Here is a 25491-nt window from a genome sequence, read left to right as displayed (position 1 = left end):
GATGAAGACGGGGTTATTTTGCTAGCAATTCGTCGCATTGAGTTTCACGGTTGTCCATTCATGTACATTATGTAACAAGTAACTAAACGAGTAGAAACGAGGAAAAAAAAAAGCAAATACAACAAGGGCATATACATTAGTAAATAACTCAATTCTGTAGATAGTATGCTGTAGCGTCAACGACGAAAAGTAAAAAGGCGGCAGGCTGGTTGAAGTTTATGATGTCATCGACCTCATGAGTTAGAGATTTACCTCTCCTCCACTATTACAGGATTGTCGTTCTTTCACGACAAAGAACCCTTAAAGATATCAATGCTTTTGCAAAAGCTATAATGAAGGAAATATACCTGGTAAGGTTACCATTGGCCATTGCGTACTAGAAGCGTTAGGAGATTTGGCACTTACACGATATTGGATAGGCCGGTGCCGCAGCGGCTTTCACAGTCGACATGCTCGTATATCCTCTCGATACGCTGAAAACGCGCTATCAGAGCCAGGATTTCATGCCCAAGTCCGTAACAGCCTCCAATTCAAAGCCCCTGGCCTTGCGCGGCCTGTACCAAGGGATAGGGAGCGTGATATTGGCTACTCTTCCAGCAGGTATAGTATAATGTCGACCTTGATTTCATTTCTATCTGTGTATTTATTGCATTTAACAGCACGGGTGGACTAACATTATTTCTCAGCTGGAGTATTCTTTGCCACGTATGAAAGCGCAAAGGGCGTATTTGGGCGGCATTTGCCTGTGCCCGAGCCAATGGTCCATTCGTGTGCCTCATCTGTCGCCGAGCTGGCATCCTGTCTCGTGCTCACCCCCGGAGAGGTAATAAAGCAGAACGCTCAAATGATACGCGCCGAACCTACGGGATCAAGTCTGCGCAAATCCACATCGTTGGCGGCGTTCCGTCGCATAGCCGGAGGAGGGAATATGGCAGGGGGTCTGTTTTCGGGATACACAGCACTGGTGGCACGTAATTTGCCCTTTACGGCGCTCCAGTTTCCCATGTTTGAGTACGCAAGAGGGCGTTTGTGGGACAGGCGGCTGCGTTTTAGAAAGGACCAGACGAAAGGCGTGTTGGAGACGGGCCTGGTAGCTGGATCGAGTGCAGCGATGGCAGGGGCTCTGGCTGCGCTTGTGACAACGCCGAGTGATGTGATCAAGACGCGAATGATGGTGAAAGTAGATACTGGCAGTGAAGGGGCCAAAGTTCAGCGGCGTCGCAGGGGCGCAATCAAAGTCGTGGAAGATATCTGGCGTGAAAAGGGGCTCCGGGGATTCTTTCGTGGAGGGGCGTTTCGCTGTGCTTGGACGGCAGTTGGCAGTGGTTTATATCTGGGAATGTACGATGCTGCAAAATTATGGCTTGGGGTGAAGAGGGAGACTAGATAGGCGGCTAAGAAAGGTGTTTGAGTATTGTCATGGAGTGTTAAAGAGTGTTGTCATGATCAAGCATGGATTTCATTTTTATTAAACTAGCCCTGACTATCCAAATACAAGATAAACCAAAATAATTCCATGATAAAGAAAAATTGCGCACAAACGTAGTATCAAGCACGAACGTAGTATCAAGCACGAACGTAGTATCAAGCACGAACGTAGTATCAAGCACGAACGTAGTATCAAGCACGAACGTAGTATCAAGCACAAACGTAGTACAAGCACAAACGTAGTATCAAGCACAAACGCATAAATAAGAAAAACATGAAAATACGCCAACTCAGCTTTCAGGATGCCAAAATCCCACAGCTTATGAGCGTCAAGCTCTTGAATACGAACAAATGTTTCTCCTTCGGGCACTTCTGGGTCATGTTGCCAAGTCACTGAGCCGATTCTCCGTTTGTCGAGTTTGCAGGGATGAAAATGTAGAATATAATGCGCTGGGGGGTAGTTGGTAGATTTGCCGTATGATACGGTCTTTCCCCAGTCCGAATACCAGGAAAAGCTGTCATTATAGAGGTGCTGCAGTTCAAATCTTCCCATTCCATTTGCAAACTGGACCGTCATTTTATTCTCAATCTTTTTACCTATAAGGGGTTTTCTGTCTTGAAAAGGCCTTACTCCTTTATATGTCTCAGGCCAGACGAACAGAGTTATTCTCTTATCAGAGCTGCTTGCGTACACCCCCATATACTGCTCAGAAGGACGATTGGACGGGCCCCAAAAGCTGCTTTTCTTGTCGAAATCAAATTTGAAATTTTTGAAATAAAGAGCATCGTGCTGCTTGTGTGCTTTATACATGCTCGTTTTCACCAAGGGGAGAGGCTCATAGAAGCGACCGCCCAGGAGCGTCTGAAGCAGGCATTGCCCGATCCAATCAGCGGCATCGTTTGCTGTCCTCGTGTTTGTCAAAACTATGACTGCAGATTTCGTTTCGGGCAAAAGGGCAACAAAACAGTTTGATCCGCTGTGCACTCCTTGATTCCAGTACACTTTGCTTACTTCGTTTTGGCCGAGTCCAATGACGGGCATCGGGACCAGCTTGGAGTTGATTCCAAGGCCTTCGAGTCTGCCGGGTAACTTGGTAGTTGCCCAGCCTGCAGCATAGCTACGTGTGCTTTTGGCGTCTCCATCGTTCGAGTCTCCGTCCATGGCCTGAAGGGGATTGAAAAGCAAATCCACGTCGGGGAACGCGTGTTTCCAGCCACTGCTATGAGGATCCAGACTTTTGTCAGCGGCCAGGTTGAGACCCATGCAGAAGTCTATCAGGTCGTTAAGGCTACTCACGACGCCCCTCGTCGTATTTTGCATTGTAGCCTTTTGGGAACATATTATTTCTTCAGCCATTGCCTGCTGTTTACGGTACGTCGATAGATGGCTTGAACCAGGACTGTCTTTCTCGGCTACCAGAGGATCATTTGATAACGAACTAGAGAGGCGGTCCTGGCACTGCCGCCTGCAATAAGAACGCACTGACTTGAAACCATTGGTAGGAAATGCTTTATCCAAGCGATGGGAACGCAGTGACTCGGAGTTGTCAGTCGAGGATGCTTTATCTTTGCAATAGGAAGGCGGTGGCTCAAAGGTTTCAGTAGAAAATGCTTTATCTGAGCAATAGGAAGGCGGTGGCTCAAAGGCTTCAGAAGAAAATGCGTTATTCGAGCAAGAGGAAGGCAGTGACTCAAAGTCATTAGCTGAGGATGCTTTAATCTTGCCATCGGAAGACAGTGATTCGAGTTCGTTAGTAGGAAATGCTTTATCCAACTTCAAACTTGGTAAATCGGGCGCTAGATCGCTGTCAAGACAATCCACGCGTTCCAATGGTAGGTCCTGGCCCCGACGACCGACGTAATATAGCTCTGATACGGCATCGTCTTCACGGCCTCTTCTCAATTCAGGATAATCATCGTGACCATCAAACATTCCCAAAGCCCCAAAGACGTTTCTTTTAAGATATTCCCAATAGCCTTCGGGGCAGCATTCATCGATGATTTTTTCAAGCAAAGCGTAGTTGATCGCGCCATGAATAAAGCGAGAGCGTGGCTCTGCTAGGCGCTCGAGATTGTGATACGCCGCGATGATCTCGTCTGGGAGCAAGCAGATACGACCCCCGTTTCCAGTCAAGACAGACTCAGCCGCTTGAAGCCCTGTGCGATGGCCAAGAAAATCTGCAATTGTTGTATTGTCGGGGACGGCAGAGTTTGGATCTCTGAATTCTTTAGATGCTGTGAGACTTTGTCATCGTAGTGCAAGATGTTTTTGTGGCTCAACTGAGCCACGACAGATGCTGTAAAGATCTGGCTTAAAGCACCAATGGGGAAAAGAGTACGCGGAGCGACACTCGTTTTTTTAACTTGGTTGCAGTAGCCAATGCATTCTTTCCACAATACCCGGTTTTCTCTAATGACGGCAGCAGACATGCCAACAATGCCAGTGGTGCTGCATATTCTCTTGACTTCGGCTGTTACCTCGCCTCCCCTGGCCCAAATACTGAGAAGCCCAAATTTGTCTAGCAACTCGCCCGGATTCATACTGAAACGCCCAAATTTGTCTTGCAATTTGGTGTACTCTTGTGCTAATATATTTTAACGTTTCATAAAAGAGAAGAATATAGCCTCAATGGCCAAGGTTTGGGTGATTCGCTGTGTTTCTGGAGTGTTGATCTGGGATGATTTCGAATGGCTTACACCAAGTAGTTTAGAATCTGCGCCGACAAAATGGCGGCATATAGGCCTATATATATACCAGTGCCATGGGGGGGGATGGTGGAACTCACAGTCGGCCCTCAATTATATCATTAACAAAGGGCAATATTCGATTTGGGAACAAAAAATGCGACAAAGGACCATTAAGTATTGATACAAGGCTAGTCAGAATGAAACAATGCGTTCAGTGCATGCTTTGGAAAGATTTCCCCTTGATTCACAGGCAGGACATCTATTTTTAGACCTTTGTACTTGAACTATATGAAATTAATACCCCTCGAGCGCTTTAAGAACAGAAAGATTTTGCAAGTGTTTTTTTTTCCTAATATACGAACACCAAAGAATCTCGCGTGAAGTAAATTTTAGTCTATGAACAAAAGGTGCAGCTGGCTGCTTGTATCACAAAATACCCACCGAACAATGTTAGCAGAGTGACCGCCGACAAGCTTATTGTCCTTTCACAGTCACTCATTCAAAGATTGACTCACTTGCTCAATTGATTCTGAGGGGGTTTCAATACTCAATTTAGAAGAGCCTCCATGGCTCGACGAACCGAAAGTTATGAATGATCAAATGAATCCCAAAACAATTGATAGTGTCATATAACCAACAAGAATAGCAATTAACAGCGCAAACAGAAATACCACTCTGAAATCTTTTCGCACGAAATACAATTGGGGTTTATCTGCCGGTTCCAAAATCGTCTCACCATATTGTTAAAGTGATCGCTTTTGCAACACCAAGTACAATGCATCAATAAAGCTCCAGTACATGCTGTCTCTGAGTGATTACCACAGAGCCGATACTGCCCTGTAGAGGAGATTCCAAGACGCTGTTGGTAACGTGGAGTTCAAAGAAAGATCGCGATGAAAGTCTTGAACACACGCATCAAACTGATTTCGCAGGTCATCGGAGTGGGGAAGTGTGTTCAGTAGTTCTTGGCCTGGTTGAGAGCCTTCTTTGCAACGGTGCCATCATAATGGAATCGTCTGCGGATGTCTAGCTTCACGATCGGATGAACAGAAACAAGCCCCTTATCATCGATCGTGAGGCAATTCGAGAATGATTCAAAGAGCCTTAAGTCTGTTAGCTTATCTTGCCACTGGCTAAAACTTTATGCTGCCTTTTGTTCAGAAAAAAAGTGGTGTGTATAGACGTACGGGAGATATGCTTCTTTCCACTCTTCGGGCCACATTGAGAGAGGTGTCGGGACATCAAATATAACCAGTGAGCCTAATAGCGACACTGCATTTGGCTCCGAACTGGGTAAAACTTGATCTAGAGCCTCGCGCGGTAGCCTCTCATATGGCCAAGATGGTGGATTCTCAGAACCTTGCCTATGGTCTTTGGACCATAGATCTGGAAGGGGAATGCTGAATCCTTCGAGGGCGTTGATAACATCTTTGGCGTCTGTTAAATCAAAATCCGGCTTTTTGATACACTCTGCCACGTGCGCAAGTGCCAGCGGGATCCCTCCTAGTAGAGTCGAGATCCGTTCCAAGTCGCCATCTTCTGCCTCGTGGGACTTGAGGCTTTTTTCGAGAAACTTTTTACTGGCATCTGTCGATATAGGTAGCAAGCTCAGCGAGATGAACTGTTTTGACACATCGGGCGGAATCGACAGGTCTTTGTTCCGCGTCGTCACGAGGACCGAACCTTGTGACAAAGTCGGCCAATATACCTCTGCCATGGCTTCAAAGCTCTTTGGGTCGTCGTAGACAAGTAGCCACCCATCATCTATGTATGTTAGACATTATTCACTTGGGAGGAAGGTGTGTTGATTGCACTCACGAGTCGCTAGCCACTCCTTGGCCAAGTTACCGAGTTCCTTACCATGCATCCGGGGCTCGACATTTAGCCTCAATATCCTCGCAACCTCATCAAGTGACCCCTTTAACTTGACTGGTGTTTCGGCATTGAGCCAAAAGACCGGCCCTCCCCATCGGGAGGCGATTTCGAGGGCGAATTGCGTCTTCCCTACCCCCAACATGCCATGTATAACGCAGACTCGAACGTCACAGTCTGACGTGTTTTTGATGGGCTTCAAGTGATGTTCCACCCCATCAATCTCATTATTCCTGAGGTAGTATTCGGCTCGTCGATCTAGTGGCAGCATCTTTGCAAAAGGCCAGCCATTATGCTCTTGCGTCATGTACCAATTTGATGGACCTTGGAAGGCCACTATTGTCTGAATGTCGCAACGTAATGCGTGGTCTCTCTGATGCTTTGCGTAACTGACTTCTCTCTTGACGATTTTGAAGCATTCCGTTAGATCGTCCATGACTTTTTCCATATCGCGAGACTTTTTTCCACCCCAAAAGAAACCGCGGAAGAAATTAGCTAGAACGAATGGATTAGTAAAAGAACGTTGCTCCCTCCGTGAGTCAAACTTGTTATACCAGACGCAGACCTCTCAAGGAAATTTGCTGCGCGAATACATGTGTCCAAGTAGGCCATGTACATACTAATGAGAGCCTCATCGAGCCGAGGATACCCTATGAAATCCTTTGCATATTCGATAAATAGCGATAGGGTATGCGTACGACACCCGATGAGCCTCGCAATGTGCTTCAGGATCTTGTGAGAGTGCCCAGCGCACTTCGGCAAAGTTAGCCAAGCTGACACCCGTCACAAAGGTAGAAGGTCCAATTCAAAACTTACTTCCATATTGGATCACACCCCAGGTTATTGAGAGTCCTAGTGAATTCTTGGTGAGAGTATTAAGGCCATCTGTGTATGCCTTGAGCCCCTCGACGACTGGTTTAATGGCGTTCATAAATTTGCTCGTGCCCTTCTTCTCGTATTTCTCTTTTAGATAATTGATATAGATCTTGCAGGTGTCGGCCGTCAGTTCTTTTTCCAGGCGCTGTCGATTTTGGTCACTGATTGGTGTACCGTGTTCCTCCTGAAGCTTCTTTAACCACTCCCATTGCGATGTAGGAATTGTGGCTGGACTATTCGCATCTTGCTCCCCGGAAACATTTTCACGTGGTAGCCGCGTCTCATGCACCGACGTAGTTGAGGAGCGGCTCGGGCGCTCCATATTGGGTGGTGGCAATGGTGGTGGCTTAATCTTTTGCTGAAAGGTCACAGTAGAAGATCACGATAGAATGTTATAACAAAAGATTAGATAGAGCCTGACTATGTGGGCAATAGGTAATTGGGTTGCTGAAGGCCATCAGCTCTATATGGTGATATATATATACTTAAACATGTGATGATACTTGTTTGCATCTTCGCCTTGCGGTCAAGAACAAAAAAATCATCATCTATTTTAACGAAGCTGCAAACAATCAGGATGGCAGTGATGTTTCGTATCATGGGAGAAGTATCCTGTAAAGTTAGCACGTTCGGATCCGGTTCTGCTTTTGCTCCCACATAAGTAACCATACCTAGATGCCAGATCATCAAGAGTGTTTAACGGGAAGATACACGCGCAGGCAACTAACGTCGGTGACTGCAGTCTTCAGAACTCATAAAATGCGATGTGCTATATGTTCTTTGAGTGGTATCTGGAATCTGTTTACACGTCACGTCATCCAGGGATGTTTGCCATTTTCCCGTCGGATGCTATTTTCGATGCCGCGTTTAACTATGATGGACGATCGATGGCGCGCAGATGTACGTATCCTGGCACATTTAATAATGCTGTATCTGCATAGTTATTATCTCAGCTGTGCGGATTTTGAGATAAGCAACATATAAACACTTCCTTGCTAATTAATGTTGCTCTGTGCCAACAAAATGACCAATAACAATAGGTCAATACGATGGCAATTACACAGAATGTGAAATAAAACCAAGTATAACATTTGCGCGCATTTATACTGTCGGGTATGTCTTCTGTCTATCTTTATGTAGCTTCAATCTTTCAGATTAATAAAGTCTCTTGACAAAAGAATGCGATAAAGGATCTACAACAGGGTTATTATAATGCACAATCAGGGTGTAGTGGTAAACTGGTAAGGAGGCTTTCTAGGGACTTTTGTTTGCGTCTAACAACCGCTTCAAACAAAACAGCTTACTTACTTTCACCATGCAAAGAAGCCTGTGCACTTATTTATACGTGTTTGGGCACAGTGGTTAATGTACCCATGGCTCGTGTTTGAGGACATTTGTTTGATGGACCAACGGATCGGCCTGAGCTGACGAGGCCCTGGAGGCAATACAATGTGAATCAGCAACATATTTTGCGTTATTTGGCTCTGAATTCAATGCTGAAAGTATTGATGCATGTAGCATTCGCAGCTTATATGGACACGCTTTCTCCTCCAGACCCTTACACGCGAGTTTGGTAGATTAATTTGGCAACATGGGAGACCTTTGGATGTCAGGAATATATGGATAAAAGAATACATGGATGGACAAACATATTCTGCAATGATATGATGAAAGCGTCTGGTACTCTGAGTGCCTGCTGGCTATGCCTGTTTTAAATCACTTTAGATTCTACTTGATTGGGTTATTTTCACGGAAAAAGTCTCTGTGCTACAGGCCACTGAAGTACTAGAATCCGGACGGTGGTTGGAAGAATGAATTCATGTATCTTGTAATCACCATATTCAACAGCATTTTGGTGGGTGTGTTTAAAACGGCGTATTCTTTCGTTCATTGCCGGCTCAGATTATTGATGCAATGTTAGCGATGCTCTCCAATATGGAACATCTAGAACAGACTAATATTACATCCCGCATAGCTATCGCCAGAGCCTTTACTCCGTACAACAACACCCCGCAAGTGAGCGTATAGCTGAATGCTGGATACTGGGTAGATTTTAGTAGCCGAGTGAATGGCCCTCGCAAGACTTCAATGATATACGATAAGCTAGATATCATGAACTCTCTTAAGTTAGGCGTATGTAAAAGGAGTTTGCTTTTCATTCTCGATATTGTCACCAGCTTTCATCAGCTACCCGACAATATTAGCGCTTATAGCTGCTCCTAAAAGGTGAGCGATGCAGTACTTGTATGTATTAGGAGCCTGTGCTAATTATTTCACTGGAAGCCGGACGCACTTTCGTGCTGCTATGTCGTTGATAGCGAGAACAGAATACGGATATATCTTGCGTTCGTTTTCTGGACATCCTTTTAATGCATAGTGGATATGTCTGTGCTAAGGTATGAGAGCCGATGTGTACTCTACAAGCTCCTGATACATTAAGCAGAGGTTCCATTATGATGAGACTACTGAAGCTTTTTTCGCTGCCACCTCTCGCGATGTAGTGCGTGAATCTCCTCATCCAACCCAGGAATTGGCCCTTCAACCGGTACATGTGGACCTACGGTGTTTATTGGAAGACCTGCAACAGCGCCCCGCTTGACGTTTGCCTCGTCCATCCACCTCTCGTACTGTTCTGTGGAAGAAATGTACACAATGCGGCCCAAGCCGACGTACGCATGCGCCGCCGCACACATGGCGCAGTGTTCTCCCGATGTATACACGGTAGCAGATGCTCGACCCTCTGGCGTCAAATTTTGCTGTGCCCATCGCGCGATAGTAAACTCAGGGTGCAGTGTCGCATCGGCCTTTAGATCTCCCTTTTCGCCTGTGACGGTGCGATTGCGATCTTGGTGGATAATCTTGTCGTTTCGATCTACTAGGACGGACCCGAATGGAGAATCGCCCGCCTCAAGAGCTTCGCGAGCGAGACTGACGCAAAGTCGAAGCGCTTCTTGGTTATGTGACTGTGCCATTTCTTGTTATATGGGAATGTATGTTGGATGCGAAATTTGGAAGCTAGGAAGCTGAAAATGAAGTTGGAGTTGAAGGCAAAACTTTAAGTTGATGGAAAAAGGCTCAGACGTTGTAGTCGCTGTGGGCCCAATATCTAGGTTTAAGATGTTTGTGGCGTTTGCAAAATATCTTAATCTCATCTCAATTATTTTAATGGTAATTATCATCCAAGTAGACACACCAACCGAACTCAGAGCATAGAGGGAATTAGCTATGGCGGCCATCGTGGACTAGCAATTGTCTTTTTGTTTTGATAGAGCAATGTCGCCGATATTAATTGTAATGCCCCGTGATAAGAGAGCAAGTTGAATGAAGCAGTGTTGGTAGCACATGCTTCTCGATAGTTTAAATTTTAGGCTCCCTTATAGTACAAGGCCGGACTGATGCCTACGGTACTGAACTGCAAATTACTGCGCCACGCTGTATAACCCTGTAGCTCCTGTAGTTGCCCTACATTTCCCTGAGAGTTGAGCGCATTATGAACAATGAATTGCCTCTACTTTGGACTCTAAGAAAGAAGGCATTTCTGCTTGCTGCGCAATTTAAGCTATTTTTTTGTTCCAAACATACTACAGGATTGCATTATCGTCACACAAGTTATGCGGTTGGAGTTTAAGTGGGCGGTTGATCTAATTGTGTGCGTAACTACCACGACGAAGCAATTGTGTACCAGCTATATAGCGAGTCTAATATTCTTGCCCTGCAACATGAGTGTCACTATATACAATAAGCAACATGGGAAGATGCTTTAAATTGAACCACGCTGATGATAAAAAGATGAGCAAACTGATGGTGTTTCTGCTATACTTTCCTCTTCGGGCAACAGAGACTAAAAGGGTAACCCGGATATAGTGGTTCCCCCGCTGCGGGGTTGTAGCGCCCTGATTAGTGCATATAAGCTTCCCCTTGATTCGAAGAGATCTGGAGAGGGCAGGCCACGACGAAGCTGGCTGACTACCCAACTTACGTCAGTCCTCTCGTAAAGCGTGGCTTCACACGGACGCCATCGTTATTGGCCGTCATCGGAAGCCTCCCCACAGTTTGCCAGCGCCCTCCGATAGCATGAATGTCTTCGAATCAGATGTTGTTTGTGGCGTCAGTGCCTGACCTGGCCGTAAAGCAGTATAAAAGCCCATTAGAAACGAAATCCGAGATCTGGGAGTCGAAAAGCTTCCATCCACTTACACTGCGAATGTTACAATCCAGCTGCCTCACTCGCTATATAATTGTCACAAGACTCTAGAGCATCATCGCTTCTTTGTTATTCTACTCGTGCAACCCGTTACAATGGCGCCTCCCACTGCCACTGCCACTTTGGAAGAAGAACAGCACCAGACTATCATCAAGATGAACGCTGCCGCTGTCGCCCCGGAAGAAGAAGAAATGGAATCGCAGCTATCCAGCCTGAGCCGCGGCCCCAATCCTCTACAAGGTACTATTTTCTGAATTTGTATCAATCTGTTCCCATCAGCTAAAAAGTCTCGACCTAATTGTGTTCCATTGATATCCACCTTCCTCCCATTCATAAATAATGTAACTGCTATCAACTTTTCGGCCCAAGCGTCCATCTACTCATCATTACTTAGCCTATCATCCCAGTATAGGACAGGGAGACCTCTGCTAACCGCCGGTGTGCTAGGCATTCCTACTTTCCCCTCCTTTCACGAGCACCGTAAGCACATTGTGCTGCATATGGCCGCCGTTTTCCGCAACTGGGCTCGCCATGGTTACACGGAGGGTATTTCTGGCCACATTTCTGTCCGTGATCCAGAGTTTCCCGGTCTCATCTGGATGAATCCTATTGGCAAACACTTTGCTCTCATGAATGGCAGTGATATGCTCTGCCTAAGAATCAGTGATGGTGAAATCGTTGGCGGTAATAGAGTATGTCTTGGATCAGCGTATCATTCGTGTTCGTTGGCTTAAAGTATCAAGGCTAATCTGACTCCCAGTCCCGTCCTGTTAACAACCCAGGCTTCTATATTCACTCTGAGGTACACAAAGCACGTCATAATATCCATGCCATCTGCCATGCCCACACCATTGCCGGACGTGCTTGGTGTGCCTTTGGCAAGCCACTCGAAATGATTACTCAAGATATTTGCGACCTCTATGGAGTACTTGCTGTGGATACTGAATATGCAGGAATCGTTACTGCTGAGCAAGAGGGCAGGCAGATTGCCAAGGCTCTTGGACCCAAGGGCAAAGCTGCGCTGCTGATCAACCACGGTATCATCACTGTTGGACAGACTGTTGACGAAGCTTCTTTCTTGCTGGGCTTAGTGGAGCGCAGCTGCGAAATCCAGCTCAAGGTCGAAGCTGCTTGTGCCGGCAACCCCAACTTGAAGAAGAGTATTATCCCACATGAGCTGGCAATGAGCAATTATAACATGGCGGGCGAAAAGCACTGGCTTTACGAGGAAGCACAGCCCGACATCCAGCTCGAGATTGAGCTTGCGGGAGAGGTCATCTCGCGGGGCTTGGATGATGTGAAAATTGATACCCCGTAAAGAGAGCAGAGAAATAATTCGACTTCTTTTTCATTTACATGCGAATCAGATACAGTTTGCTTTTATCTATCTTGTAAAGCTTGTGGACAGATATTAAAGCATGTACGAGAACTTTACATACAACAGATGCGATTGTTAGCCACTATCTAACGTGTACTTTGTCCAAGGCCTCTCTTTAGGCGACAGAAATAAATCGTGGTCCAACAAATGGGCTCTTTCCGGCCACACCCTTGTCTCTGCAGATCGATTGAGTAGTAGATTCTAATTTGTGTTGGATATTGCCCCCCTTGCATGACAACGCATGGATCATAGGTGACAGGAGAGACGCGACATTTGGTGGGGCACTCTAGATCAGCAGCAATCTCAAGGGATGCGCTTGGTTATCTTTAGGAGCTCGTCAGCCTTTTTTATAGCACAAATCTCGTAATTTGTCTGAGATGTAGAAGTGCTATTAGTCGCAGGAATAGCGTGTCTTTGTTAGCTATGCTGGAGTAGTCGTATACATTTGGGATAGCCAGACACAGAAATGCGAACGGAGCGATCAATGAATGCATGGTGCTTTGTACTTCTCTTTTTATTCTTTTCGGGTACCTGTAATGTTCGCAATTGTTGACTGCTAAACTCTGACCTCTTTTTTTGCCTTGGAAGATTTTGTACTCGTTCTCGCTTGTATTGTCCATCGACTATTGTCTGCTGTTTCGCCAATATGCCATTCACAACTCCGTCGTACATTCCCAAGCTTCCTTTCGATCCCCCGGACTCTGTACCAATCCATGAATTTCTGTTCAGTGATGGAAACAAGTATGGGCGTTATCCAATTGCGGACTCATTACCGCCATTTACTTGTGGCATCACCGGAAAATCTCACTCTGCCGCCAATGTGAAGGATCGTATAGGATGGCTTTCGGCTGCTCTCGCGTCAGAATTGGGCTTTGATGTTAATAATGGGAGCGAGTTCGATAAGGTCATAGGGCTGTTTAGCTTCAATACGGCATGTACTTGGAGTTTGGATCGCTCGTTCACCGACTGACGTCTATGCGCATCAAATAGATCGATACTATGCTCGTCTCATGGGCAGCACATCGCTTCTCAGGGATTTCATCGCCGATCAGCCCCTCATATTCGACAGCAGAGCTCACGAGACAGCTCAAAGCGGTCAAATGCAAAGCGCTTTTCACATGTGCTACACTATTTCCTACAGCCTTCGAAGCGGCTCTTGCAGCGGGCATTCCCAAGGCGCGTGTATACCTACTGGAAATCCCCGAAAAAGCACTGAGAGGCGCCAACGTGCCCACAGATATCAAGTCGGTTGACGAACTCATTGCTGAAGGAAAGAAGCTGGATCCTCTTCCCCAACTGAAATGGTCACAGGGTCAAGGTGCCCGCCAGACGGCCTTCTTATGTTCCTCAAGTGGAACGTCTGGGCTGCCAGTAAGTTTCTTGTCCCTGCCGTCGGCGCTATTTCGTATCAAGTTTTGGTAAATCTGACATATATCGTCAAGAAAAATGTTATGATTTCACATAAAAACATTATAGCAAATACCCTGCAACTCAGCACATACGAATCAAATTACAAAAGTGGAAAGCCAGAGGCCTTACTTGCTGTACTCCCCATGAGCCACAGTTACGCCCTGATTGTCACTGGGCATGCTGGAGTGTATAGAGGCTACAATGCCGTTGTGCTACCCGGATTTGACCTTATTGATGTGCTCGAAGCAGTACAGAAGCAGCATATAGAAACTCTGTGGATGGTAAGAACGGGCCCATCTCTGTCGTTATTCACTTGGAGTGAAAAATTGCTATAAAATGGGCTAACATGTGAACAACAAGGTTCCCCCAATGATCGTGGCCTTGATTAAGAACTCAGAGACTGCCGGGAAGTATAATCTCAAACACGTCAAAAGCACTGTAGTTGGCGCCTCAAATCTCACAAAGGAGGTCAATGAACAGTTTACTCGCCTTTTCCCCAACTGCCAACTTATCCAAGGGTATGGCCTCACCGAAACTTCAGTAGTAGTCTCTATGCAAAACAGAGCAGATATCATGTTTGGCTCTTGCGGCCATTTTATTCCTGGGTACGAGGGTCGACTGGTGGATCGAGATGGCGAGGAAGTGACGGAGCTAGACACGCCTGGAGAACTTCTTTTGCGATCGCCAACAATAATGCTGGGATACCTCGATAATGAGAAAGAAACAAAAGAAGCATTTACGAGCGACAAGTGGTTACGAACGGGTGACTTGATGGAAATTCGTAAAAGCGACGATGGCCACGAACATCTTTTCATCGTCGATCGAGTCAAAGAGCTGATCAAGGTCAGAGTAAGTGAAATGCTGCTATTAGAATCTGTTTCGAAACCAATCTATATTTTGGTGCGCACACTGACTATTGCCTAGGGCATGCAAGTTTCTCCGACTGAGATCGAAGCTCTTCTGTCTAGTCATCCAAGTGTCGCAGATGTCTGTGTCGTTCCACTTCCTCACGACATCGCCGGCGAACTGCCACTCGCATTTATTGTGCGGACGCCAGCCGGCAAAGAAGAGGACGAGCGCGCACTGAAACAGAAAGTTCATGAATTTGTCAATGCAGAGTTGGCAGAGTACAAGCACTTAGCCGGAGGTATCGAATTCCTCGAAGTACTTCCCAAGTCTGCGAGTGGAAAGACAAAGAGGGGAGAAATGAAGGAACGAGCTAGAAAGATGGCTGATTTGAGCAAAGCGAAGGCTATACCGAGAGTGCTACAGGTATATGTGTATGAGACGTCTTCTGATGATGAGAGTGAAGTGGACGAGTGAATATCTTACGATTTACGGTTTACTACATGACGGGCTAAAACAAAGAGGTAGAGCAGCTACTCCTAAAACAATTGCTTCTTCTGAAAAGCTCACTCTTTACAAATTTTCATCTTGGACAGCTCTCATAGATGAGTTTCGGAGTGTTGTAAGTTTCATGCTAACATGATCTCATAACTGGGAGGGGCGATGACATTAACGTAAAATTTTCACATATTGTGTTGAGACATGAGATATTTCAACGGCATTGCTATTAGCAGTATTACCTCTAGATGGATCGTGTGTTCCAGTCTTGATACCCCCAAGAGACAGCTGTAGGAAGACCTAGACATGCGGTGGACAAATTTCACCGCCGCCAATCGCATACAATTTTATAGCAGCAGACCGGTGATATTTTTTGAACCCCCTCACCCCCTTTGCGAAACCACCTTTACCTAAGACACAATTCAGATGAGGCAACCTAGAAGCCAAGCAATATTCTAGAGAGGTGACCAGAGATTCCTTATTGCTAGACACAGCCCATGATCTATGAGGATCTGCAGAGCCAACAGTTTAGAGAATGTTTAGTTATTAGTTGCGCTACCACCATTCATAGCAATAATTTTGGGGGTTTCCCTTTTTTTTCTCTTTTATTTCTCTTTTTTTTTTCCGCCGCACCGAAAAGAAAACAAAGTTTCCTCCAGAGCATAGTCTAATGCCACGATGAAAAGTATTTCAATAAATAGATACGTAAGCGTAATAAGCATGAAACTGAACGATTAATGATTTTTTTTCTCTCTCTTCATTTCATTTCGCGAGAAGTTGCTGTTGCATGTGCAGCTCTCTCCCTTGCATCATATAGGTCTGTGCATGTACTTCAAATGACCTGCTGATCCTCTGCCCCAGTCTGCTCACAACTCTTCGCACATTTATACTTTGATTCACAGGTGGTCTTTATGAGATGATTCAGGACGTCTCTAGGTATCCAAAATGCTTGGATGAGAAGCATTGTGGCGTTGATGGCGCATTCTCCTGGTGTCCTCTCAGACAGAATGATGTAATGCAACATTCATCAAGCGAATCATTATCATCATCGGTGAATTTGTATCATGCTTGGCTTTCCCCTCTCACTTCTGTCATATTTTGATTGATGCACGTGCGAACACAACTTGGCCGGTTATGGGAGCGGGTTTCTGCCATCGGTGATGAACGAAGCGCTTCAGACAACAGCCGAGCTATCACATCGATGGGTTGATGGCCCATACGTAGTTTGGATGGCCTGGGTTATTAAAGTTGCTTGTAGATATATATTTGAGACCTACAAAAACACTAAGTCGATCGTAAGTGTATACAACATTAAAGCCAGATGGAGCCTTTTGTATAACAGTACAACCTTATGCTGTCTACTAGGGAGGACATCCGGTGTTATCCGCCGTAGGCGGGCTGCGTTGGCCAGGAAGAAGTGAGACGCGAAATCAAGTGTCTCAGACTATTGACCGGCCAATCACTTGAATGGGGTAATAATGCTAGCATGGAAACGGAGAAAGCATCTCCAGCAAGAAGCAAATCGAAGGGATGTACGGCCGAATTACGCTTTCTCGCTAGTGCATTCCTTTTATTGTTCAAATTGCGATCCGAACTCCTCGCATGATTATATCTGGGGCAGCAGAGAAAGGAAAAACAGGCATCTAATATCTGAGTTTCTAAGAACAAATCTATCTCTGTCTGTCCTCGCTTGCTACCTTTGGGGCTGAATACATCCTCTGCAACGGCTCTTTATCGAATGGAAGAATAACGATTATGATCGTGTGTTAAAAGATCAAGTATATCAACGTCGACAGCACACGAAGTCGTAATAAAGATACTCGCAATGGAGCCTTTCGATGGTGCACCGCCGCCAATCGCCATTGTCGGAATAGGATTGAAACTCCCAGGTGGTATCACAACAACAGAACAATATTGGGATCTCCTCATAAACAAAAAGAGTACGCAGACACAGGTCCCGGATAACCGATACGGCGCGCACGCCTTCGAAAGCAAATTAGGGACACCGGGTACTTTGAAAAGCACATACGGACACTATCTGGAAGGCGATCTAGAGAAATGGGATGCATCATTCTTCTCTATGAGTAAGAATGAGGTCGAGAAGCTTGATCCGCAGCATAGGCTGTTGCTTGAGGTTATATGGGAGTGCATGGAGGTTGGTGGACAGAAGCGTTGGCGTGGTCGCAACATCGGTTGCTATGTTGGCGTATTTGGCGAAGATTGGCTGGATCTATATGCCAAAGACCCTCAGCATTTAGGAACGCACCGAATCTTGACTGGAGGTGATTTTGCCTTGTCAAACCGGGCTTCTTACGAATATGATCTGAAAGGCCCTAGGTATGTATAGAATAAGACGCTCCGACAAGGATTGCTCCAACAATTAACATGGTAATAGCATGACTATCCGCACTGCGTGCTCGTCTTCACTTGTCGCCCTTCATGAAGCATGCCAAGCCATTTATACTGGGGAGTGTGAATCTGCTATTGTTGCTGGAACCAGCCTTTTTCTTTCGCCGACCATGACTATCGCCTTGTCTGAACAAGGAGTCCTCTCACCAACTGGATCATGCAAGACTTTTGATGCCAAAGCAGACGGCTATGCTCGCGGTGAGGCAATCAATGCCATCTTCATCAAAAAGCTGGAAGACGCTATTCGTGATGGAGATCCGATCCGTGGTGTTATCAGAGGCACAGCTACCAATTTTGACGGCAAGACTATTGGGATTACTAACCCCAATCAAGAGGCTCACGTAGCTCTCATGCGTCGGGCCTATGAAGTGGCCAAGATATCCAATATTAACGACACTGCGTTTGTTGAATGCCATGGGACAGGGACACAAGTTGGTGATCCCATGGAGACCGGAGCCGTGGGCCGAGTTTTTGGGAATCGAGGCACATATATTGGATCTGTACGTGTTTCCAACTGTAAAGCTACTAATTACATTCTTATAAACCGCAGACTAACAGAAGCTTTTATAGGTGAAACCAAATATTGGTCATGGAGAAGGTGCTTCCGGCTTGAGTAGTTTGATCAAGGCTGTATTATCTCTGGAACATGAGACTATTCCGCCACAAGTAAACTTCTCCAATCCGAATCCAAGAAGTAAGGACATGCATAAGATGATGTCTTATTTCAAAAATGCTAATGATTTGTACAGTCAAATGGGACAAATACAATTTGAGAGTTCCAACGGAGCCCACGTCATGGCCAAAGGACCGCTTGAAGCGTGTATCGGTAAACTGCTTCGGCGTGGGAGGCGCCAATGCTCATGTAAGTCCTACGCATTTGCTTTCTTTATGTGTATCAACTAACAGCATGGCAGGTAATTATTGATTCGGCAAAGTCCTACATCTCACAGAAACAGGCGGTGCTGGACACTAGCCCTCACTTGCTCGTGTTCTCTGCCCACCAAGGTGTCTCCTTGAAAGAGAGAGCCGCCGCTGTATTTAATTACGCAAAACAGCATCATGCCCAATTGCCAAATATCGCATATACTCTAGGATGCAGAAGAGACAACTTGGCTCAGCGTGCCTTTGCTGTCTATGATGGTGTTAATACTCCTGAGCTCTCCCCTATTGTCAAACCTAAAGATCCCCCTCGGGTGAATTTTGTCTTTACCGGACAAGGCGCACAATGGGCGGAAATGGGAGCTGATCTTCTCCCTCAGTATCCCATATTCCGTGACACCATTCATGCGATGGATGCTGCTCTTAAGAAACTGCCTCATCCCCCCAAGTGGACAATAGAAGAGGAGCTCATGCGCCCTGCGGAAGAAAGCAAGATTCAGCAGCCGGAATTTTCACAGCCAATATGCACTGCGCTTCAGATAGGCCTTGTGAGCCTGCTAAAAGGCTGGGGCATTACTCCTGCGGCTGTGGTTGGCCACTCCAGTGGCGAGATGGGAGCTGCATATGCAGCTGGCGCGCTGACTCTAGAGGAAGCGATCATTATCGCTTACTATCGCGGTCAAGTCACTCAAAACTACGGTCGAGTTGGTGCTATGGCAGCCGTTGGCCTTGGCCGCGAAGCCGTTGTCACTTATCTTCGAGAAGGCGTTGTTGTTGCTTGCGAGAATAGTCCCAAAAGCGTCACATTATCAGGAGACGTTGAACTTCTGGATAAGGTCATTGCTCATATAAAGAAAGATTTACCAGAAACCTTTGCTCGCAAGCTGAAAGTTGAAAGAGCCTACCATTCGCACCACATGTGTGAAATTGGCGGCATGTACGAGAAGCTGTTAGATGGCTTTGTGAAAGATACAAAGCCTTCTGTTCCTTTCTTTTCTAGCGTTACCCAAAAACAAATCAAGAGATCCGGTCAGCTGGGGCCATCTTATTGGAGGCAAAATTTGGAAAATCCAGTATTATTTTCTCCAGCAGTGCAGCTCATGGTGCATTCCGCCGTGGAAGATGCAGTATATCTAGAGATTGGTCCTCACGCCGCTCTGTCTGGTCCCCTACGAGATATCTTCAAGTCAGTACAGACGTCAACTGCATCTACCTATGTTGCTACTCTCATTCGAAATGAAAATGGCCCCAAATCAATACTCAGCTCCCTTGGAAGACTATACCAGGAGGCCGTCCCTGTTAATCTTGCTGCCGCAACAGCAGGTCGCACCGTTCTAACAAATCTTCCCAACTACGCATGGCAACATGACACTACATATTGGTACGAGAGCCGAGTTTCACGCGATTGGCGCCTTCGCAAGTTCCATCCTCATGAACTTCTTGGAAACCGCATCTTGGAATCTGACGATTTGGAACCTACTTGGAGGAACATGCTCCGCTTAGACGATGTTCCTTGGGCTCGAGATCATAAGATTCAAGACGATATCGTTCTACCTGCTGCAGCTTATATCGCAATGGCTATAGAGGCTCTTAGACAGCTCAATGGCGGCGGCGAGATAGATGCATCTCTAAAGCAAGTGGAGATCCAAAATGCTTTAATTCTGAAAGAACAGCAAGCACACGAAATTATAACGCACTTTCGTCCTGTCCGCCTAACTTCTAAACTCAATTCTATCTGGTACGAGTTTTCTATCTCATCATTCAATGGCGCCTCTTGGACGAAGCACTGTGTGGGCAAAGTGAGGTCGGGCAAAGAAATCAGCGCTGGTAGCGAGGATGTTGGAGAACAACCGCGTCAGGTTTCTACTGCCGGATGGTATCGTGTCATGAAGAAAGTAGGGCTAAACTATGGACCCGAGTTCCAGGGCTTGTCCGACATTTCAGTCTATCCTGGACGCTGTGCTGCTGCTGCCACCGTCAAAAATCGCGATTTAACGCTTGATCCTTACTATCCCCTGCATCCCAGCATCATAGACCTTGTGCTACAAGCGTTTACTGTTGCAATTGCCGATGGGCTAACTCGACAACTCGGTCAGCTCTGTGTGCCAACATACATTGATGAGCTATACATCAGCAATGGCCAGCCTGAGATGCGACTCGGCACTGCCGCTATATCAAGCGCGACGGGGGCAATTCGCGGCTCAGCGACTATCATGGCCGATAATAAAATGGTTTTGAGCTTACGAAATGGAGAGTTCAGTCCTTTGGAAAACGGTGATGAAGAAAAGACCGGTTCCATGACAGCTGCTCATCTACACTGGAAGCCACATATCGATTTCATTTCGCCAAATAACCTCATCTACACAGTCCAACCTTCGCCAGATGTAGATGAAGTAGCAAACATTGAAAAGCTAGCGCTTTTATGCCAATTATCGATACTTCAAAACAGGGAACAAACTCAGATTCCTAAGACTTATGCGTACTTCAACAGGTGGCTCATTAAACAACGAGCAAAGGCTCTTGAAGGCAAATATGAAAATGTGCCAGACAGCGCGTATCTCGCTCAACTTAGTCCGATAAAGGTCAAAGCAGAGATTGAACATACGAAAGAGCGTCTTTTGCGAACTGGCTGTGCTAAAGTTGCTACTGTTCTTCATCAACTTGCCATGAGCGCAGAGGCTATCTTCAGGGGCGAGCAGAGCATGAATGATGTGCTCAAAGACGATGATGGCTTGCATAGCTTATACAGCTTCATTGATAGCAGAAGTGACTTCTCACCTCTCTTTAGCACGCTTGCTCATGTCAATCCAACAATGAGAGTGCTAGAGCTTGGCATTGGAGCCTCCGATATTTCCGCAAAGGCCTTGGAAGCCCTCGTCAACTCAACCGGTGAGAATTGTTACAGCACGTATATTTACACAGCTCGCGATGAGGGGTCTCTCGACTTTGCCCGACAGAAGCTTAAAGGATATGAGAATGTAGAGTTCAAAAGTCTCGATCTCGCTAAAGATCTGATATCGCAAGATTTTGAGCTTGCATCTTTCGACCTCATCATTGCCACCAAAGCCTTTTACCGCTGTTCTAGTATTGAGAGTTCTCTTACAAATATTCGCAAACTAATTAGGCCAAATGGTCGACTACTTATCCAAGAGGTATTGCCCAATGCAAACTTTTACAACTTCATAATGGGCTTCTATCCCGAACAGTGGGAGGGAAAGGAAGACGACCGTGAGGATAAGAACTTGTTCGAGGCAAATCAGTGGGATAATCTCCTACTAGAAGCTGGATTCACTGGCAGCGAAGGCTTGACTCTAGACAAAGACAATATCGCAATGAGTGTTCTTACCACGGCAGCTGTCCAACCAAGGGATTACAAGAAGGTCACTCTTCTTGGCCATAGTGAATCCGAAGATCATACACAATGCCTTTCTAAACTACTTAGTTCACAAGGGTATGAAGTTGAGTTTCGCACGCTTACTCAAGAGCCGGATCCGGATGCGGATGCCATATCTCTACTAGATCTGCATGACACAATCTTCTTTGAGATGAGTAAAAGCACATTTAGTGCATGGCAGCGCTACATCGGCAAGTTTCCCGCTGACAAAGGATTATTATGGGTGACTGGTCACGCTCAAGTGGGATCACAAGATCCTCGATATGCAACTACGATTGGGGCGACTCGCAATATTAGATCTGAGCTTTCATTGGATTTTGCAACACTTGAGTTAGACTTGGAGAATTTTGGTGCAGAAGCAGTTCTAAATGTCTTCGAAAAATTCCGCAATAGGATCAAAGACGATGAGTTTGACCCTGAATGGGAATATGCCATTGTCAATGGTAGAGTCATGGTCCCGAGATATCAGTGGATAGATATCGCAGAGCACAGCGGAGAAGAAGCGCATATTGAGTTCGACTCTCCGAAGAAACTCGAGATTGCACGCATGGGCCAACTTCAGACTTTACAGTGGATAGAGGATGAAGTTATCCCGTTGCAAGATGATCAAGTGGAGATTGAGCCTCGTGCTGTCGGTATGAACTTCAAAGATATTCTTGTGGCTATGGGTATTGTTGAGGGCTACAAACCGGGTCTCGGTATTGAGTGTTCTGGCATCGTTCGCAAAACCGGTAGTAACGTCAAAGGCTTGTTACCTGGAGATCGAGTCATGGCTATCGGCCACGGATGTTTTACAACAAACTTTCTTTCCGACGCAAGCCTAGTTGTTAAGATACCCCATAATCTTAGCTTTGAAGAGGCGGCTACAGTTCCGTGTGTTTATGCTACAGCAATTCATGCTCTTATCAACCTTGGTGGGCTGCGTGAAGGCATGTCAGTTCTCGTCCACTCAGCTTGTGGCGGCGTTGGAATAGCAGCACTTAACATCTGTAAAATGATGGGCGCTGAGATTTACGCCACTGTTGGAAATGCTGAAAAGGTCCAATATCTAGTAGATAACTTTGACATCCCGCGCGAAAACATCTTCAACTCCCGTGATTCTTCGTTCTACGAGAATCTAATGGAAGCTACTAATGGCAGAGGTGCTGACCTGGTGCTGAATTCTTTGTCGGGAGAACTCCTCCACACATCATGGAAATGCGTTGCTCCCTTCGGCAAAATGCTTGAAATTGGTAAACGCGATTTCATCGGCCGAGGACAGCTCGGCATGGAGACATTTGAGTCAAACCGGTCGTTCCATGGCATCGATATGTCCCAAATGGCTGTGGAAAGACCTGATATGTGCAAAGCAATTCTGGAGCAATTCAACAAATACTACGAACAGGGTGCTATCAAGCCTATCTCACCTATGAAGCACTTCGAGGCTACTAATATTATCGAGGCGTTTCGATACATGCAGAAGGGGCAGCATGTTGGCAAAATTGTAGTCTTTATGCCATCAGATGGATCGAAATTACAAGTTGCGGCAAAACCTCATATTGCAAAGTTCAAAAGCGATAAAACCTACTTGTTGGTCGGTGGCCTCGGGGGTATAGGCAAATCTGTCTCTAATTGGATGGTACAAAATGGCGCCCGATATATCATGTATCTGTCTCGATCAGCTGGAGCTTCCGAGCAAGATAAGAGATTTATTCAGGAAATTGAAGCGCAAGGGTGCACGGTACAGGCTATCAAGGGAAGCGTTACGAGCTTGCAAGATGTTTGTCAAGCAGTGAAGCAAGCATTAAAGCCGATTGCGGGCGTCTTTCTAATGACGATGGTTCTACGGGTAAGTCATATTCATATAGCTCTCGCGAATGACCTCACTTATTAACTTATTTGCATAGGATCGTGGTATCTTACAACTTTCTCACAATGACTGGTTCACAGCGGCTGCGCCCAAAGTTGATGGCGCGATCAATCTTCACCAGGCTCTAGAACATTGCGATTTGGACTTCTTCACCTTGTTCAGTTCCATATCTTACGTTGTAGGACAAGTGGGCCAAGCAAACTACTCAGCAGCCAACGCGTATCTGACAGCATTCACTCAATTCCGTCACGAACAAGGACTACCAGCTGGTGTTCTAAACGTCGGTGTTGTAGATGACGTAGGATATGTCGTTGAGAATCCGGCTCTGCTTGAACAATTTCGCGCCCTGAGCTTCTACACTCTTGGAGAAAATGAGCTACTCGCAGCCCTTACGTATACGTTAACTCATCAGTACTCTGCAGCCTCCTCTTCGGACGATGGCTTCTACAACCCATCCGAGCTGGCCATTGGTCTCAAGAGCACAAAGTCACTCTCTGATCCTGCTAATCGCTGTATTTGGAAGCGTGACCGACGCATGGCCCAAGCACATCTTCACGATGCTGGCACATCTTCTAGCAATGGAGGTTCCGAAGACTTTGGCCAATTCATAAAGAGCGTCCACGCCACTCCGTCGCTACTCGACACGCCGAGTAATGCTGACTTTCTGACAAGTCAAATCGGCTTATGCATTTACAACCTCATGTCACGAGATGTAAAAGATCTGGACTTGAGCCTTAGCCTCATCCAGCTGGGCGTTGATTCGCTCGTCTCCATTGAGATTCGCAACTGGTGGCGCCGCACGCTGGGCGTTAGCATCAGTGCGCTTGAGTTTATGGGTGCTGGAAGCATTACCAACTTGGGCAAGTTGGCTGCCAAGGCCATAAAGGAGGCGAACGGAGCCGCTTAAAGTTCCCATGACACGAGCTTTTTTGGCGGCTCTTGATAGTTCTGGTCTACGTCGGATCGGGCCGGTCCTTGGGAGGTTTCCGGAAAGCTAATTGGGATTGTACTTTGTCGGGGAGCATTGACGGTGCTGTTAGGAGCTCTCAGCTCCAGCAACTTTCTTTTGTCTTACTTCTATTCTCATAACATGCTGTCTACTATCCAGTACCTCTATTACGAATATCATTTTCATCATTATCTATTGAGCATGGTCCTAATCTAGTCAATTATGTTCACATGCGTTCGGATAGATTATAGTCTTCACTCCTCTTCTCACAGCCGATACAACTCTGCACAATCACAAGCCTGTCTTAAAACAAGCGGTGAAGCCATCACTCTCCTCTCTAAATCATGCCTTGCATACTTCATAATGCGCCACAGCAATTGCGTGGACGAATCCCAAGCTGAAGCCGCAAATAGCTTGCAGCAAGCTTCTTTGCCACGTCGTCTGGAGGTGGCGTTGAAGCGAAATCTCTCGGTTTCACTTACATGGATGCAATGTCATGCAAAGCGGGTGGCACTAGTATAGAGGACATGTTTAGATACTACGAATATGCTTATAGTAGAAACAACCCATGCCTGTAAACCGTGCTACATATTGCTTGCATACAAGCGCTGCAAAGAATGCAAAGCACTACGAAGCTCAAACACGCTCTGTCCGAGGCCATACATAAATTGATAAATGTATTTGAATGCAGCCAAGACTTGCAATCCGAGAGACGGTATATGGTAATGGGCTTGTCACCAATCTTATCTAATCGTTCAGGGTTTTTGCGATGCCCCAGACGTGAAGCCTGCTCAAACCCTTCTGCTCTCTC

At 46.2% G+C, this 25491-nt stretch overlaps 6 protein-coding genes across 6 annotated transcripts; 3 read left to right on the top strand and 3 right to left on the bottom strand.

Annotated features, from left to right (window-relative positions):
* Positions 1 to 840: 840 nt before the first annotated feature.
* TGAM01_v206232 (hypothetical protein) lies at positions 841 to 3969 on the bottom strand (the record flags this gene model as incomplete). The annotated part of the gene is made up of 4 exons (XM_018808855.2): positions 841 to 1187; positions 1651 to 1993; positions 2060 to 3671; positions 3857 to 3969. 4 exons carry the CDS (start codon positions 3967 to 3969, stop codon positions 841 to 843), a joined length of 2415 nt encoding a protein of 804 aa, XP_018657954.2.
* Positions 3970 to 5071: 1102 nt separating this feature from the next.
* On the bottom strand, positions 5072 to 7186 carry TGAM01_v206231 (hypothetical protein; the record flags this gene model as incomplete). The annotated part of the gene is made up of 5 exons (XM_024549828.1): positions 5072 to 5132; positions 5304 to 5880; positions 5935 to 6483; positions 6543 to 6638; positions 6805 to 7186. 5 exons carry the CDS (start codon positions 7184 to 7186, stop codon positions 5072 to 5074), a joined length of 1665 nt encoding a protein of 554 aa, XP_024405392.1.
* A 2140-nt stretch (positions 7187 to 9326) lies between these two features.
* On the bottom strand, positions 9327 to 9836 carry TGAM01_v206230 (cytidine and deoxycytidylate deaminase zinc-binding region; the record flags this gene model as incomplete). Its single annotated transcript, XM_018808857.1, has 1 exon — positions 9327 to 9836. One exon carries the CDS (start codon positions 9834 to 9836, stop codon positions 9327 to 9329), a length of 510 nt encoding a protein of 169 aa, XP_018657956.1.
* A 1327-nt stretch (positions 9837 to 11163) lies between these two features.
* On the top strand, positions 11164 to 12386 carry TGAM01_v206229 (class II aldolase/adducin domain-containing protein; the record flags this gene model as incomplete). The annotated part of the gene is made up of 3 exons (XM_018808858.1): positions 11164 to 11308; positions 11516 to 11760; positions 11829 to 12386. 3 exons carry the CDS (start codon positions 11164 to 11166, stop codon positions 12384 to 12386), a joined length of 948 nt encoding a protein of 315 aa, XP_018657957.1.
* Positions 12387 to 13092: 706 nt separating this feature from the next.
* TGAM01_v206228 (AMP-binding enzyme) lies at positions 13093 to 15179 on the top strand (the record flags this gene model as incomplete). The annotated part of the gene is made up of 6 exons (XM_018808859.1): positions 13093 to 13381; positions 13437 to 13541; positions 13588 to 13817; positions 13973 to 14137; positions 14217 to 14705; positions 14781 to 15179. 6 exons carry the CDS (start codon positions 13093 to 13095, stop codon positions 15177 to 15179), a joined length of 1677 nt encoding a protein of 558 aa, XP_018657958.1.
* Positions 15180 to 17025: 1846 nt separating this feature from the next.
* On the top strand, positions 17026 to 24638 carry TGAM01_v206227 (acetyltransferase; the record flags this gene model as incomplete). The annotated part of the gene is made up of 6 exons (XM_024549827.1): positions 17026 to 17537; positions 17596 to 18109; positions 18180 to 18303; positions 18359 to 18471; positions 18524 to 23710; positions 23769 to 24638. The coding sequence occupies 6 exons, from the start codon at positions 17026 to 17028 to the stop codon at positions 24636 to 24638; spliced, it is 7320 nt and encodes a 2439-aa protein (XP_024405391.1).
* Between the last annotated feature and the right edge of the window lie 853 nt (positions 24639 to 25491).

Source organism: Trichoderma gamsii (assembly GCF_001481775.2).
Source record: "Trichoderma gamsii strain T6085 chromosome Unknown Scaffold_21.2, whole genome shotgun sequence".
NCBI classification, from domain to species: Eukaryota; Fungi; Ascomycota; class Sordariomycetes; order Hypocreales; family Hypocreaceae; genus Trichoderma; species Trichoderma gamsii.
The sequence above is the reverse complement of the archived record's forward strand: the minus strand, read 5'-3'. Positions and strand labels throughout refer to the sequence as shown.